We start from the raw sequence: 14,599 nt of genomic DNA on the forward strand, positions 1-14,599 counted from the left end.
GAAAGTGTCGCCACAAAAGTGTCGTCCTAGGACTACACAAACTCCAACTCTTATGCAAGCGTTGCCGTAGGCATACATATCGCAACCCTTATACAAAGAGTTGCCAAAGCATAGTTTATCCCAACACTTAGGAAAGTGTCACCACAAAAGTGTCGTCTTATGACTACACAAATGCTAACTCATTCAAGCGTTGCCATAGGCATACATATCGCAACCCTTATACAAATAGTTGGCGAAAGCGTAGTATATTCCAACACTTAGGAAAGTGTTGCCCCAAAAGTGTCGTCTTAGGACTACACAACACCAACTCTTATTTAAGCGTTGCTTTAGACATGCTTATCCCAACCCTTATACAAAGAGTTGCCGAAAGCGTATGTTGGCCAGTCTATCGCAACACTTAGAAAAGTGTTGCCTCATAAATGTCGTCTTAGGACTAGACAAAGCCAACTCTTATTTAAGCGTTGCTTTAGGCATGCATATCGCAACCCTTATACAAAAGTTGCCGAAAATGTATGTTGGCCAGTCTATCGCAACACTTAGAAAAGTGTTGCCCCATAACTATCGTCTTAGCACTGTTTTGTTGTAGTGGTGGCTTGAGTTCAAATCTATTTTGTGTGTATATTTTTTTATATAGAAAATATATAAAACGATAATATATTTCTCAGAATAATATAATTTATTTTGTAAGATAAGGATTTTTTTTTGGAATAAAATAATGATATTTTCATCATAATCTAATTGACTTATAAATTATAACATTAACTCAATCAAATGCTTAATATATAGCGTGTATATTAAAACGAAATAAAAATTAGAATAAATAAAATCTGATAAATATTGAATTATATTTTATATTTTTTATTCATATTAAAGTAAACTATTTAAATTATTTATTATTTTAAGTTATTATTAAACTAATTGAATTTGTAAATAACAATACATTCATCAAAAGTTAGGGATTTAAAAAAGACTTAAAAATAAAATAAAATAAAACCTTGAACTTGTTAAAAAAATTTAATCAAGTTCATTTGAAAAAAAGCACCAAACTAAACCTTCCAACTTGAAAATGGAATCGATTAGGCTTTTTGATTAATGAAATTGGCTTAGGGTACGTAAATGACTTAAACTTTTTCAAAAGGATTAATTAAATTCTTACTCTATTTTTACACTCAATTGCAATTTTGAACAAAAAGAATTACATTTGATTAGCCCATTTAACGGTTTCATTTATTTTTTAAGTTATATTTATCACGTGACATGCTACGTTTATATCATGTAGGAGAAAAATATATATTTTATTTTAATTTTGATAAAAAAATATAAAAATTATAAAATCATAAAAATATTGAAAATTATAGAAAATTTCATAAAATTGAAATACTATAATTATTTATTAATTTTAATAAATTTCTATATATTTTTAAGATTTTAAGATTTGTATTAATTTTTGAAAATTTTATGATTTTTTAAACAATTTTAAAATAAAATATTATTTTTCTAAATATTTAAAATAAAATATCATTTTTTTTTCACATGACACAATCATAAAAAAAATAAAATAAAATAATTATATTTTAACGATCAACCGTTAAAGTTAACAATCAAAAGAGATGTTTGAGTGTATTTTTCAATTTAATGATGCATATGAATAGAAAAAAAGAGAAGAATAACTTAATTGATTTTATCGATAAATTTAAACGCTTTTTATACCCCATTAAATATATAAGATACATTGTTGATGAATGTTAATGACGTAGCAATTAATAAATTCCAAATCGCTTGCTTTTGCTATGTGGCAGTTGATGCAACAGTTAATAGATTTGTCCATATTATTATTATTATTATTAGTTTTTAATGTTACAAACGTATACATATTAAAATTAGATATAAAGTGTACTTCAAAAATCAAGAAATTATGATAATTTCAAAATGTACGCAATTCAAACCCCCCCCTCATCAAAAAAAAAAAAGCTAACTACTAACTATTAATTATGCTTTTGATGAATTATTTAATTTTTAAATTAAATATCAAAACATTAATTTATTTTTTAATTTTAAAATATACAATCAAATCAAACCTCAGTTCAAAAATTTATCTAAATGGACAATAATAATCATTTAATTATTATTAAAACTAAACAAATTTCAAGTAATTAAAATAAAATTATATTTAAATAATTAAAAAATACAAAATATTAAAAACAATTAAATTTTAATTTCATTAAAAAATAAATACCAATAATAGAAAAATATTTAAATGTTGTCATGGTCTTTCTCTTTTTTCAATTTATCATCCTTGTCCTCATAATTCAATCCTCATCTTTTTCTTTAATTTATTATCTTTGTCGATCAAAAGTGATTCTTGTTTGCCACAACATCATTCAACGTCGTTATTCTAACTTTAGTTCCTCCAAATAATATAAATCAAACACAAAATTATTAAAATAATAATATAATCCTTTTCAAAACTAGACAGAAAAGTAATCAGAGTAAGATCGGAAAAATAAATGGTACAATGTATAATCTTATTATAAAAGTATGACTTATGTATTAAAGTGTTATAGAAATAATATGTAGATAGCATAAGTTGTATTTATAATTTGATGATGGGCCAAATTATAAATACTCAAATTTGATTTAATAATCAGTTATTTAAAGAGGTAGTGGTCTCCAAGAAATAGGGTTATCACGTAAATCTTTTCCATTCCCGTCAAAGAGTTATACTAAGAGAAAAACTATTTTTTTGAAAAATCAAAACCTTTTGGGTAATTTCCAACAATATGTTTAGGTATACTTCTACTTTTAATTTTACAATTAATAATTTGACATAACAAATTCTAATTTATATATATATGGTTTTATCGATTTTAACATAACAATGATGATTGAGAAAATAAAAGATATAGCCATTGAAATCGAGAATCATGTAGTACGGATGTCGAAACTATTTTTTTGAAAAAGGTCGACTTTTATTTTGAAAACGAAAATTGAGAATATCCACCAATCCTTTTTATTAGGTGTGATCGGGTCACCTTGTGATTGATTGTTTTAATAAAACTAAAACAACAATTTTGGTCTACGAAATTCAAGAAAAACGGGTTCGGGAGTCGATTACGTATGAAGAAGGATTAGTACCCTCGTAACGCCCAAAATTAGTACCTAATTGATTAATTAATGTCTTAACGTCGAAAGTTAAAAACTCAAAAATAATTTAAAATACGATCCTTTTTTTATTAATGTTGATTTTAATAATGCTTGAATAAATTGAAATGAACATTAAAGGCTCTCTTGTCTCGAGATAACGAAATGTCACATCCCATAAGTTAGGACACGACATTTGAATCCTCGAAACTAAGCTTGCCTTTAAATTGTTTTATTTTAAAATTTATACTTCGATTTTTAAAAGGGTGTTCGGTAGTTTAGATTCAATCGAGGAGAATCGAAACTCCGTAAGTTAGGGCACGACCTTCTTCAGTTTCTAAACACGGAATATTGCCTTTGTTTTGTTTAAAATTCGTAGATTTTGAAAATTAAAGGGATATTTAGCAATTTAGGTTCAACGAGAAAAATCGAAACCCTGTAAGTTAGGGTACGATTTTCTCGAATCTTCTAAATTCAAAACATCGCCTTATTATTGAAAATTCATTTTTCATGCATTTGAGTAAAGATTAATGTAATATTTAAAATGATACATGTTTGGTTTATTTGATTGAGTTTTTAAAAAAAATCATTTTAAAAACGTAAAATGAGTCGTACTTGGCGAATAATGATAGTGCAACATATATTTAAAGCAACAATGACGTAATATTACATAATAAAAAAAATAACACATGGCATTGACATTGACGAATCATGATGTTAACAAGCATAAACAATGACAAGAATAATAATGCAAATGATAATTTATGGAATGATAATAATAATAATAATAATAATAATAATAATAATAATAATAATAATACAAGTAACGACCAATAATAATAATAATATTGAAATCTAAATTTTGAAATATATATTGAAAGCAGTAAATAAGCAAAATAAATAAAAAAAATAAAAAGGCATAATAAAAGAGAATAATAAATAAATAAATATGAGAAAAAAATAAGGGAAATATTAAGTAAATAAAATAAATTAATAAGACATTTAATTAAAAAAGGGACTAAACAAATAAAATATAATAGAATAACAAACAAAACAGTTTATAAAAAAAATTTGAAATTGAATAACAAACAAAACAATTTGTAAAAAATTTTGAAATTAAATGAACCCAGGGTCGAATTAAAATAAAATGATAACATGAATAACACAAAAGGAATGGGGGATCAACTGGGAAAATATCTCAACCCCCGTTGCATGGGCTGTGCCCTTTGACAGGTCCGGGACCAAATTAAAAAGAGTTAAAAATATGGGCCACATCTATAAAAAAAAGGGACAGGGCCTAAAATAGCACACGCGCTAAGTAACAAGGATTAAATGGGTAATTATCCGCCATCCCCTGTATGCAGTGTTTCAATACAGGACTGAAATGCAACCAAAAATAAATTATGCAGACAAATCTCCAAAATATCAAGCTATGCTGGGATCATATTGAAAAGTACAAGAAACACGAAAGGATCAAAACAGCAAATAGCTCATTTAGGCTTTAAAAACACGCGGATCCCCCACTTATCGGGTCGGGTTGAATGGGTCAAAGGCCAAAACGCGTCTTTTTGACCTCTGAACCTAAAATTCAAAATGGGGCCGTTTATACAAGCTATATAAGTTAAAATTTTGCCCCAAAAATTCATTTAGCCTATTATTTAAAAAAACCTTAAAATTTTCTCAAAACTCTCTCAAAATTTTCTTTTTTTTTCGATGGTCAGGCTCCTCGGACGATCCACCTTATCACCGCCTTATCACCCGATTTATTTACAGTCCCAATTTTAGAGAAATATTTTAAACATAGCGATTTAATTAATAAAATTCATACTTATCTTTGTTCTTCTATTTCTATTTTATTTTTTCATCTTCTTTATTATTTATTTCATAACATGTTATAATTAAAATATAATTTAGGGAATAGACTATTGTAGTGATATTAAATTAAAAAAAAGTTGACGAAAAGGGGTAAAAAATTATTAAAAAATTAGGGAATAAATTACTGTAGTTATATTATAATAGATTAATATAGTTTTTGACAATTATATTTTTCAGACGCGAGAAGTTTGAATAGCATGAAATTAACATTGATAGATAATTGGAAAATAGGAATAATAATTTTTTTCATCTTCCAATTTTACAAAAAAAAATAGTTATTTATTTAATTTTTCGTTTTTTTAACCTTTAAATTTATATTTTTGTTAAATTACCCTAAAATAAATAGAAAAGTAAATGTTTAGTAACTTTACATGATTTAACATACACGTGGATTTCTGCGTGAATGATATGTAAGCATTTAATTAATTTTTTAAACTTTAAAAATATTAAAATATTAAAATTTTAATTAAATGTTTATGTGCCATCCACATGGCAATCCACGTGTACGGCACATTAGTAAAATTAACAAAGGTTAACTTTTCTATCCATTTTAGATTGATTTGACAAAAAACATAAGTTTAAAGCTAAAAAATATGAAAAATTAATTTTTTTTTTATTTTTATAATTGATGACTAAACAAACAATAAAAAATTACAATTGGTTCAGAGGAACTGAGTTTTGCTTGTTCGCTTTGAGGATGGAGAAAGTTCATTGAATCTCCATTTTTTAGATTGCAAAGTGACGTTTGCTCTTGGTTGCATGTTACAGTGGCAGGTGTTGAGGAGAGCTGGTTGGCTGATATTGGATGTTGAAACGGTGCTTCTGCAGGCTCATGGGGTTTCTTTTGCTTTAATTTTGTTTGTTAATTTCTAGGTCTCATTTATTTTTATGCTGGACAACTGGTCTATTTAGTTTGTCGTTTACTTTGCTGTTTGTTGGTTACTTTTCAGTTCCATTTTCTTGAGCCTAATTAATAAATATCAGCTTATTTTTTTTGACAAAAAAAAATTAATCTTGAATTTATATAGCAATTAAAATTAAAATTTATTTCTATAAAAATCATCCATATTTTAATCGAATAACATCTAAATAAAATCACAAGAAAAAAATAGAACGAAGATTGTTAAGTTAAATATTTTTCAAAAAGAGTAGAACATTGAAAAATAATGATTCTTTAAAGAAAAGAAAATTCCCAGTCGTATTCAAATAATATCTCACCAAAAAAGAATAAAATTTATATTAATTGATGATTAAGATAACAAAACTAATATGATTTCAATGGCTATATCTTTTATTTTCTCATCCATCATTGTTAAACATGTTTTGATTAATTTATATATAATACTATTTTTTCCCAATTTTACTCTTATTAATTTTTTTGGTATAGTTTTAGAAAGAAATTATATTATTATTATGTTGACTCGAAGGTATGTTTGAAAAATAGAAAAGTTTGAATAAAAATACAATGCCTAAGAAATGGGATTGAATAAAATTTAAAATCCATTTCATATATGGGTAGGATCTTTGGTAAGAGTTTTTGGGTCGAGCTCAACTTGAACTCAATAACAATTAAACTCATTATCTAAAACCTAAAAATAGATTATCCAACTAAATAATCTAACTCAAAATATAAAATTTTAAAAATCATATTTAATACAATATAACATTTATTATATTTATGTTAGTGTTTTTTAATATAAATATTTTTAACGTGTTAGAAAATTCTTATTTTAATATTTTCTTAATGCATTTAATATATTATATTATTTTAAAAATAAAAACTAATATAAAAAATCAAATATGAGTGGGTTAGACCAAATTTGAATTTATCTTTCTTAATCTAGTTGAGATTGGGTAAAAAAATAAGTTTATTTTTTGAATAGGGTCAAACTTAAACTTAAAAAATTAATTTAGATATATTATATCATCCTAACTCAAACTTAATCCAACCCAACTCATGATTTTTAGATGAATTAAATGTAGTAGGCGGATGTGATCATTGGTTACATGTGGATAACATGTAGAAGGAATTATAGTGATGGGTTGATTACCCTATTATGTTAAGTTGATGGTATATTTTTATGTCAAGGAGCTATTCGTAGTTCAATATGAAATTGAAAATTACTTTGATTAACAAGTTCAAGCTATTTTTATTCTTAGCTGGTTTCTTTGCTCATGTTTTTATTCTCCCTTATTTATGCTATCCTGGAATTTCCAACATATTTTTAAAATTTATTTTTACATAAAAATAATCTAAAAAACTAAATACATACAGGCTAAGTTAAACTCGAATTTAGTATTTTTAATTTAGAATAATTTTAGATAAAATTTTAAACTCATTTTTTAGACCGAATGAGGAAGTCAACAATCACAAAAATACTAATAATAATGAGATCTTAATGGAAGCAAATTAATAAAGCAGATTTCAAAGAGAAATTAATGTTGTTACACGTATGTTGGTTGAAATGATGAAAGTTCTTCTTATGATTCGATAGTGTTCCAAAAATCCCTAAAAACAATCGTGGAGCATCTACGGTTGGATCGTCGGTTTTTGGTTTATTTTATGTTAGCTCCACCAAAAAGAACGAAGGCAATGAAGTTAAAGCAAGAAAATAATACCCACTGCCTGGAAACTTCGTTGATTAGAAACTACAAGATTTGGGCCGCTCTTGAGCCCTCTAAAGTCTTGGTCTTACCCTTTTCTATTGTTTTATTCACTCAAATGAAGATAAACTAACAACAAAACCTTTCACTTCTCTGTCGAACTAAGCCTTCTGCAAAGCTAACCAAGAAAAGGAGCCTTCTATGTTGTTTTGAAACCTTAGCCGTGAGCTTTCATCGCCATCAAATCGTCGTCAAGGGTTGTCTCCAACTGTCAACCCATTTTAAGTCGCCCCTTTATTTCTCCTTTTTCAAAATCTTCGATTCGATTTGATTTTGGATTCAAGGCCCTTTCTAGTAAGTTCTTTTTCTCCAGTTCGTTTTTGTCAGGTCACCAACTTTCGACGATATTACTCAACGAACAAAACTAGAAGCTGATCATGTTAATGTCTTGATCGGATTACCAACTTCCTTCGGTAAGAGCTTGCTTAATTGGATATGATCTAATATATTTATTAAACCAGTAAAAATCTTGAACGAATTAAAATGTGTACTTAAATGGCATGATTTTGCTTTTATATGACTCTTTCATATTAAGCCCATGCCCGGGCTCAGCCCAAAAATAGCTTAAAATTTTGTATCGGCCCAGTCTGAATCCGACCCAACTGAGCTCAAAATCGAATAATTTTAATAAAAAGTCGTATCATTTTTTTGTCGGGACCCGCCCTCATATCCCTTCAACCCTAAACTTAAGAGTCCAATATCTGCTCCCTGCCTCTGCATCTGTATCACTCTGCTATTTTTTATTTTCAGCTTTCGATCCTACTGCTCCTTACTTATTTCTTCGTATCATCTCATTTTTTCTCTCTCTGTTGACTTTGGTGAGAAGCAGAAATTTGTTTTAAAGCTATCCTTTCAGCGGAAATAGATAACTTTATCGCCGCTATTTTCCGTTACACCGCCTTTTGAGATATTTTTAGCGGCGGACGGTGCCGATATCGCAAAATAGCGACCCGCGGCATCGATATTTGAGACACTGCCAATACGATGGCAGTTAAAAAGCGGAAAGAGAGAGCCGTTGGCGGTGAATCCGGAAACAGCAAGAAGTTCAAAAAGTATTCCAACTCCAAAGGACCGATGAAGAAAAACAAGAACGATAAGCGAAAGAAGGGGAAAGGTCCTCGCTTGCCTTCTGCGCTACGAACGGAGCTTGATCGCCTGGACCCTAAAATAGCTTCCGATAGTGATGACGGTATCGATTTAGATGTTGGAAACGATGTTTATGAGTATGAGGAAGAAGTTCCACAAGAAGAGTCCCGGAAGAACCGCCGTTTCGATCCTGTCGAGAACTATGAGTATGAGCTACCTGAGGATTTTGAGGTTCGTTTCTCTATTGTTAGCTCGTTGAAGTGCATAAGTGAATTTTATTTCAGTATAATTTTATTTTGGTATGGAATTTGGATAGCCTAAGTCATATAACCCCTACTAGGGAATTCTATACTTTCCAAAGTAAGATCCAATTCCTATACTTCGCAATTAGGCACATATTATCAACTACGATCTGCAGTGCTTCTGAGCTTTTGTGTTGTAGGAAATCTTCTTAGATTGCATACTAACCTATTGTTCCTATTTTTATTTGTTATATGTTTATCAGTGTTTTCTTTTTCTCATGTAGGATGAGAATGTACCATCAGATGACGACGACGATGATGGTGACTTTGGTGTTGGTGGGAACAAGGGTAGTCTAAATGATGATGTTGATGCGAGTGATGGGGATGAAGAGGAAGATGATGAAAGGCACTTGAGGATGTTGCAAGGGGTCACTGGAATGTCAACTGATGCCTTTGGAGGTAAGAATTTGTCGAATTTGTATGGTTTGATAAGTATGGATTTTACTGATCAACCAAGTCAATGACCTATATAAGTTTTAGATGGTCATTGACTTTAATTGGCAGATTTTAAATCTCATTCAGGTTATCAATTAATTATACTATATTTTATTGTCAATTAAAAGTTGCTACTGGTTTGATATTTGAGAGATGTAATGAATGTCCTCGGAACATGTTTGCTATCTGACGGTGGACGGCCTATGTAAAAATCTGTCTGGTCATCATTTTTACCAATTTGAACTTTACTTTTGTATTGTATTGAAACTAGGTATTTTGATTGAATTGCACCTTGATTTAAAAAGTGTGTGACTTAGTCCGGAAGAAAAAGTTTTGAGAACTATTCACGCAGGCATTGGGTAGTTACCTTTATACTATTTATTATTCAGTTGATATGTTTGATCTCAAAATTGTATTGTTGTAGGCAAGAAGAAGAGGAATAGTGTGGTTATATCCGAGGCACATCCTGAGTCAGAATACAACCCTACTCGTGATGTTCTTGAGGGTGACAGCCACATTACACTTCAAGATCTTTTGGATCCTATTCAAGGAAAAGCGGGGTATAGCAAACTTAGAAAAAGAGTGCAACACATGGACAGAAAGTCTACATCTGTTCAAGCTCCATTGCCGAAGGTAGATAGAGAGAAATTGGAGAGGATGGCAGTTTATGAACATTCAAAGAAAGATATTACTAAGTGGGAGCATCTGGTCAAAAGGAATAGAGAAGCTCCTACTGTTTTTTTTGGTGGAGATGTAGACTTGGGGTTTTCAACTGTAGGGGCAATAGCTTCTGAATTTGAGCCTAGAACTGAGTTTGAGAAGAAAATTGCTTCTTTGGTTTATGATGACAAAGTTATGGAAGCTCACAAAGCAGATGGTTCCAAACTTCTGGAGTTAAATAAGGTATGGGCCATTTTGATTGTGTTCATTATGTCTGGCAGTTGGTTGATTTTCTAAGTTCTGTAACATGTCTGCCTCTCCTCATCATGGACTTTTTATAACAAATTTCATCTTCCTGAGTAACTTTTCCTAAACGTTTGTGATGATTTTCATCTTGAAATTTTAATTAAAAGAATATAAACCATGCTAAAGCTTTGCCTGTCTTAATCAAGGTATAGCATATTGCTGTACAACCATGTTTAGAGTTTTTTTTTTAGATTCTATAGTGCACTTCAAACTCTTGAGTGCTTTTACCCATCTTTTATCTAACGTAGCGCACATTGGTGTTTAATGTCTGAATGCAGATATAGTAAGTATTTTTTCTATGGATTTTGGACTCTTTAACCTTTTTTTTTTTTTAATTCTTACTGTTGGCCTGCTTTTTTGCTTAATAGAACTTCTGGAAATATTTGGGCTGATATCTTGGTTTTTCTAATGGAGAGCTTAAAGGTCTTTCCAAGTTATTTGGTTCTGACAAGTGCTGACTATGTTGTTGAAGAATTGTTGAAATCTACTGAGACCATGATGTTCTATGTGAATGAAAGGAATTTCCATATTAGGAGCAAAAATAGGTTGCATCTTGATTTTTGAATATTTGTATTTTGGAGCTTATTGTACTTTTGAACATTTTTCTGAATAAAGACAAAAACAGATGGGTGTGCTTATGCAACGGCCTTTTGATGGCTGTCATTTGCTCGGTATTTGGATGGACTCGATCCTTTTTTCATGGTCTTTGTTCTGTTGCAAATATTATGTGAAAATGTTTGTTTGTACTGCTTGAAATTTAGTTTTTAATTTCTTGAAGATTTTTCAAGTGCTTTTGGTCTTCATCACTGCTTGGCAGATATCTGAGGAAGATTATATGAAGCACCAGGATCATGTTGCTAAAATGCGCGGCCTTCTTTTCCGCCATGAAATGAAGCAGAAGCGCATAAAAAAGATCAAGTCCAAAACCTATCATCGTTTAAAGAATAAGGATAAACTGAAAGTGGAATCTGCAGAAATGCTGATGGATCCAGAGGCAGCCAAAGAGCAGGCTAGGAAGCAAGAGTTCAAACGAGCTGAGGTGACCAATCATTTTCCTTGATTGTCATAAATTCAATTCTCAAACAGTATTCTTTCATCTGTGGTTTACCAAAAAATAAATTACAAATGTTGAATCTTGATTTTTCTCTTTATTTCTTGATGATGCAGGAGCGAATGACTTTGAAGCACAAAAATAAGTCAAAGTGGGCAAGGCGTATCTTAGAACGAGGTTTGAATGCCCAGGATGAAGGTACTCGAGCAGCTATGGCTGAACAGCTTCACCAACATGCTCTTTTGACAAGAAAAATTAACACTGTTAAAGACAGTAGTAGTAGCAGTGATAGTAGTAGTGATGATGATGATGAGGTTTCAAACGAGGATAGGGCATCTGAGTTGCTAGAAAAAGCAAAAGAGAAAACGCTGAAAGTATTAGAAGACGATGAAGAATTGCCTAATTCTGGAGTTCTTTCCTTACCTTTCATGGTATTTATTGCCGTATTTTCATTTGGACTGTCAAAGATACCTATGAGTTGTTTTTATTTTATCCTGATATTTTCTGCCTCCGTTATGTGTTAGGTTCGTGGAATGAAGAAAAGAAAGGAAGAAGCAATTGAAGAAGCTAAGCTTGCTCTTCAAGAGTATGAGCAATTGGAGGGTACAAATGATGCAGAAAATTCAAAACCAGCCACTGCAAGTGGTAGAAGGGTCTTTGGCAGGGCTAATAATGAAGTTCCAGATTCTAACAAGAAGACCAAAACTGATAATAAGATGAAAATGGATAATTATTATGGTAATAGTGATAGTGAAGACGATTTGAAAGCCAAAGAGAATGTTAACATTGAGGGCGGCAAAAGAAATGATGTTGAGAAGGATGTTGGCCCTAATTATGATCGTAAAGAAGCAGCTGATGTTTCCATATTCAAGGTAATAACGCTTATGATTTTCTTGTAGCCTTCTCTTTTTCAATTCCTTTAGTCTGCAAGGTTGATAGATATTGTACTGTTTCGAATCACAGAATTTTGATGACAATGGAGACCCTGGTTCAAAAACGACATATGAAGTTGCTATTTTTGCTTCCGACTCGCGGAGAAAGGTTATCCTTTCCTATCACTTCAAATATTCTTAAATCCAGTTTAAGCTGGTTTTATGCTAACTGGTCTGTATACAATCACAGATGAAAAGTGAGAATGGAATTGATAAAAATGCGAAAAAGTTGCAACAAGTGAAGGAAGCTATTGTGCATGATAAAGACATGGAGGTTTGATCTCTCTGATACTTTTAATTTTGCTGCACGTTTGTGTGGTTTGACAACTCCTTATTGTTCTGTTTTTTCTTTGCAAACTCTGAAGGAGGGAGAAGAGGATAGTGATTCGGAGAGCAAACAAATGGTGGATGGGATTTTGTCCTCGGCCCCCAAGGAATCATATGAACTCCCTTCTCAGTCTGAACTCATTCGACATGCTTTTGCTGGGGACTATGTGGAAGAAGAATTTGAAAAGGATAAGCAGGAAATCCTGAATGAGGAAAACCCTGAACCGGATAAACCTGTTTTGCTCCCTGGTTGGGGCCAATGGACTCATGTACAGCAAAAAAAAGGTTTGCCTTGGTGGATGCTTAAGGAACACGAAGACTCTAAGCGGAAGAGGGAAGAAAGTCTTAAGAAAAGGAAGGATGCACAGCTCAAGCATGTCATTATATCCGAAAAGGTGGATAAAAAAGTAAGTGGTTTAGGTTTATTCTTAAATTTTTTTCTCAAGTTGAGGTGTGTCTAAATTTCACTCTTTAACTGTATTCGACAGGCTGAGAAGTTGCAGACAAAATCTTTGCCCTACCCGTTCACATCCAAGGAACTTTTTGAACAAAGTATGCGAATGCCTATTGGATCAGAATCTAACCCGGAGACAGCAATCAGAAGTCTTAATCGACCAGAGGTAAGTTGTATCTTTTCAAAATCAACCTCAGGACTTGACACATTTCTTCGGTGATAGACAAAAGTATAGATTCGTAAAATCTGGGAAACTATTTCCGATGTTCCTCGTCTGTATATTCGTTGCTTGCATGCATGTCTCCCACTTTTTCATATACTCACCTTTGCTTGTTTTCCATACAGGTGGTGAAGAAACCTGGGGTAATTATAAAACCAATAAAGTTTGTGGAGATGCATCATCACGAAAAATCCGAGGATAACAAACGGAGTGGGCAGAAACAGAAGAAAAATAAAAGCAAAGGTGCCAGTGGCAAGAACAAGAAACAGAGCAACTAAATCTCATAAATTTTGGCTGAAATTAGGTGTAGAAAATTTGGCTGTACCACCTTGTTAAGTGGTGTAAGGAAGCAAAACAAACTGCTTTTCCAGGCAAAGGTAATTGAGAAAGGCAGTTTAAACAGCCGCCGTACGTTCCTACACTTTTGGAGGCAATTTTACGATGCGAGTTTATATTTATATAAGTTATATTTTGCTATTAGTTTATTCAATTTGATCTTAGTTTTTGTATTCTAAAATTTTGAAATATCAATTTTGATTCTAATGAATTTTAATTGTGTAATTTTATACATAAAATATTATTTTAATTTATAAATTACTAACTCTATTATAAAATATATTATATATAAAATTCTTTCAAGTGCATACAATTAAATCATTAAAAATTATGTATACATTTGTATTACTATAAAAATTTTGTATAATTGTATACGATATTATAATTTATATATTAAATAACATATTGGATAAATATCAAAATTATGCATGAATTTTAATTTAATATATAATAGTATGCATGAATTTTAATTTAGTGTAATTATACACATAAAATTTAAATATAGTTATACACATAAAATTTTAATTTGGATTTAATCATGTACATTTAAAGATATAAATATATCAATTAATTTTTAAATTGGATATATATAATAATTTATATATGCAATATATAAACATAAAATGATATTATATAAATAATTGTGTCAATAATTTACAAGAATTTGATAAAACTAAAATTTTGTATATAAAATTACATAAAATAAAATTTTATATACAAAATTACACTGAATTATAGTTTTGGGATATATACCAATAAGACATCATATCAAAGTTGGTTTTGAAATTTGGATGTATCTATTAAAATAAT

The 14,599-nt window shown here is 30.3% G+C and overlaps 1 protein-coding gene across 4 annotated transcripts; it reads left to right on the forward strand.

Moving 5' to 3' along the window:
• Nucleotides 1–7,520: 7,520 nt before the first annotated feature.
• Nucleotides 7,521–13,943, forward strand: LOC107931227 (U3 small nucleolar RNA-associated protein 14). 4 transcript variants are annotated; one of them, XM_016863041.2, is made up of 12 exons: nt 7,521–8,093; nt 8,504–8,997; nt 9,293–9,467; nt 9,928–10,406; nt 11,287–11,508; nt 11,637–11,951; nt 12,045–12,392; nt 12,484–12,561; nt 12,643–12,726; nt 12,818–13,186; nt 13,268–13,399; nt 13,579–13,943. In XM_016863041.2, exons 2-12 carry the CDS (start codon nt 8,665–8,667, stop codon nt 13,729–13,731), a joined length of 2,688 nt encoding a protein of 895 aa, XP_016718530.1. In that variant the 5' UTR covers nt 7,521–8,093; nt 8,504–8,664; the 3' UTR covers nt 13,732–13,943. The 4 variants fall into 4 exon arrangements, with proteins under 4 accessions (XP_016718530.1, XP_016718531.1, XP_040938885.1 ...); XM_016863042.2 differs by having other exon boundaries at nt 8,510–8,997; XM_016863043.2 differs by lacking the exon at nt 7,521–8,093 and having other exon boundaries at nt 8,336–8,997.
• The last annotated feature ends 656 nt before the right edge of the window (nt 13,944–14,599 follow it).

Source organism: Gossypium hirsutum, chromosome A12 (genome assembly GCF_007990345.1).
Source record: "Gossypium hirsutum isolate 1008001.06 chromosome A12, Gossypium_hirsutum_v2.1, whole genome shotgun sequence".
Classification (NCBI taxonomy): Eukaryota; Viridiplantae; Streptophyta; class Magnoliopsida; order Malvales; family Malvaceae; genus Gossypium; species Gossypium hirsutum.

Excerpts from the sequence above, each read along its gene's own strand:
- LOC107931227 (XM_016863041.2), top strand. The coding sequence starts at position 8,665 with ATGGCAGTTAAAAAGCGGAAAGAGAGAGCCGTTGGCGGTGAATCCGGA. Across the intron at positions 10,407-11,286 it reads AACTTCTGGAGTTAAATAAG|ATATCTGAGGAAGATTATAT; the intron begins GTATGGGCCATT and ends ACTGCTTGGCAG. Across the intron at positions 12,727-12,817 it reads TGCATGATAAAGACATGGAG|GAGGGAGAAGAGGATAGTGA; the intron begins GTTTGATCTCTC and ends CAAACTCTGAAG.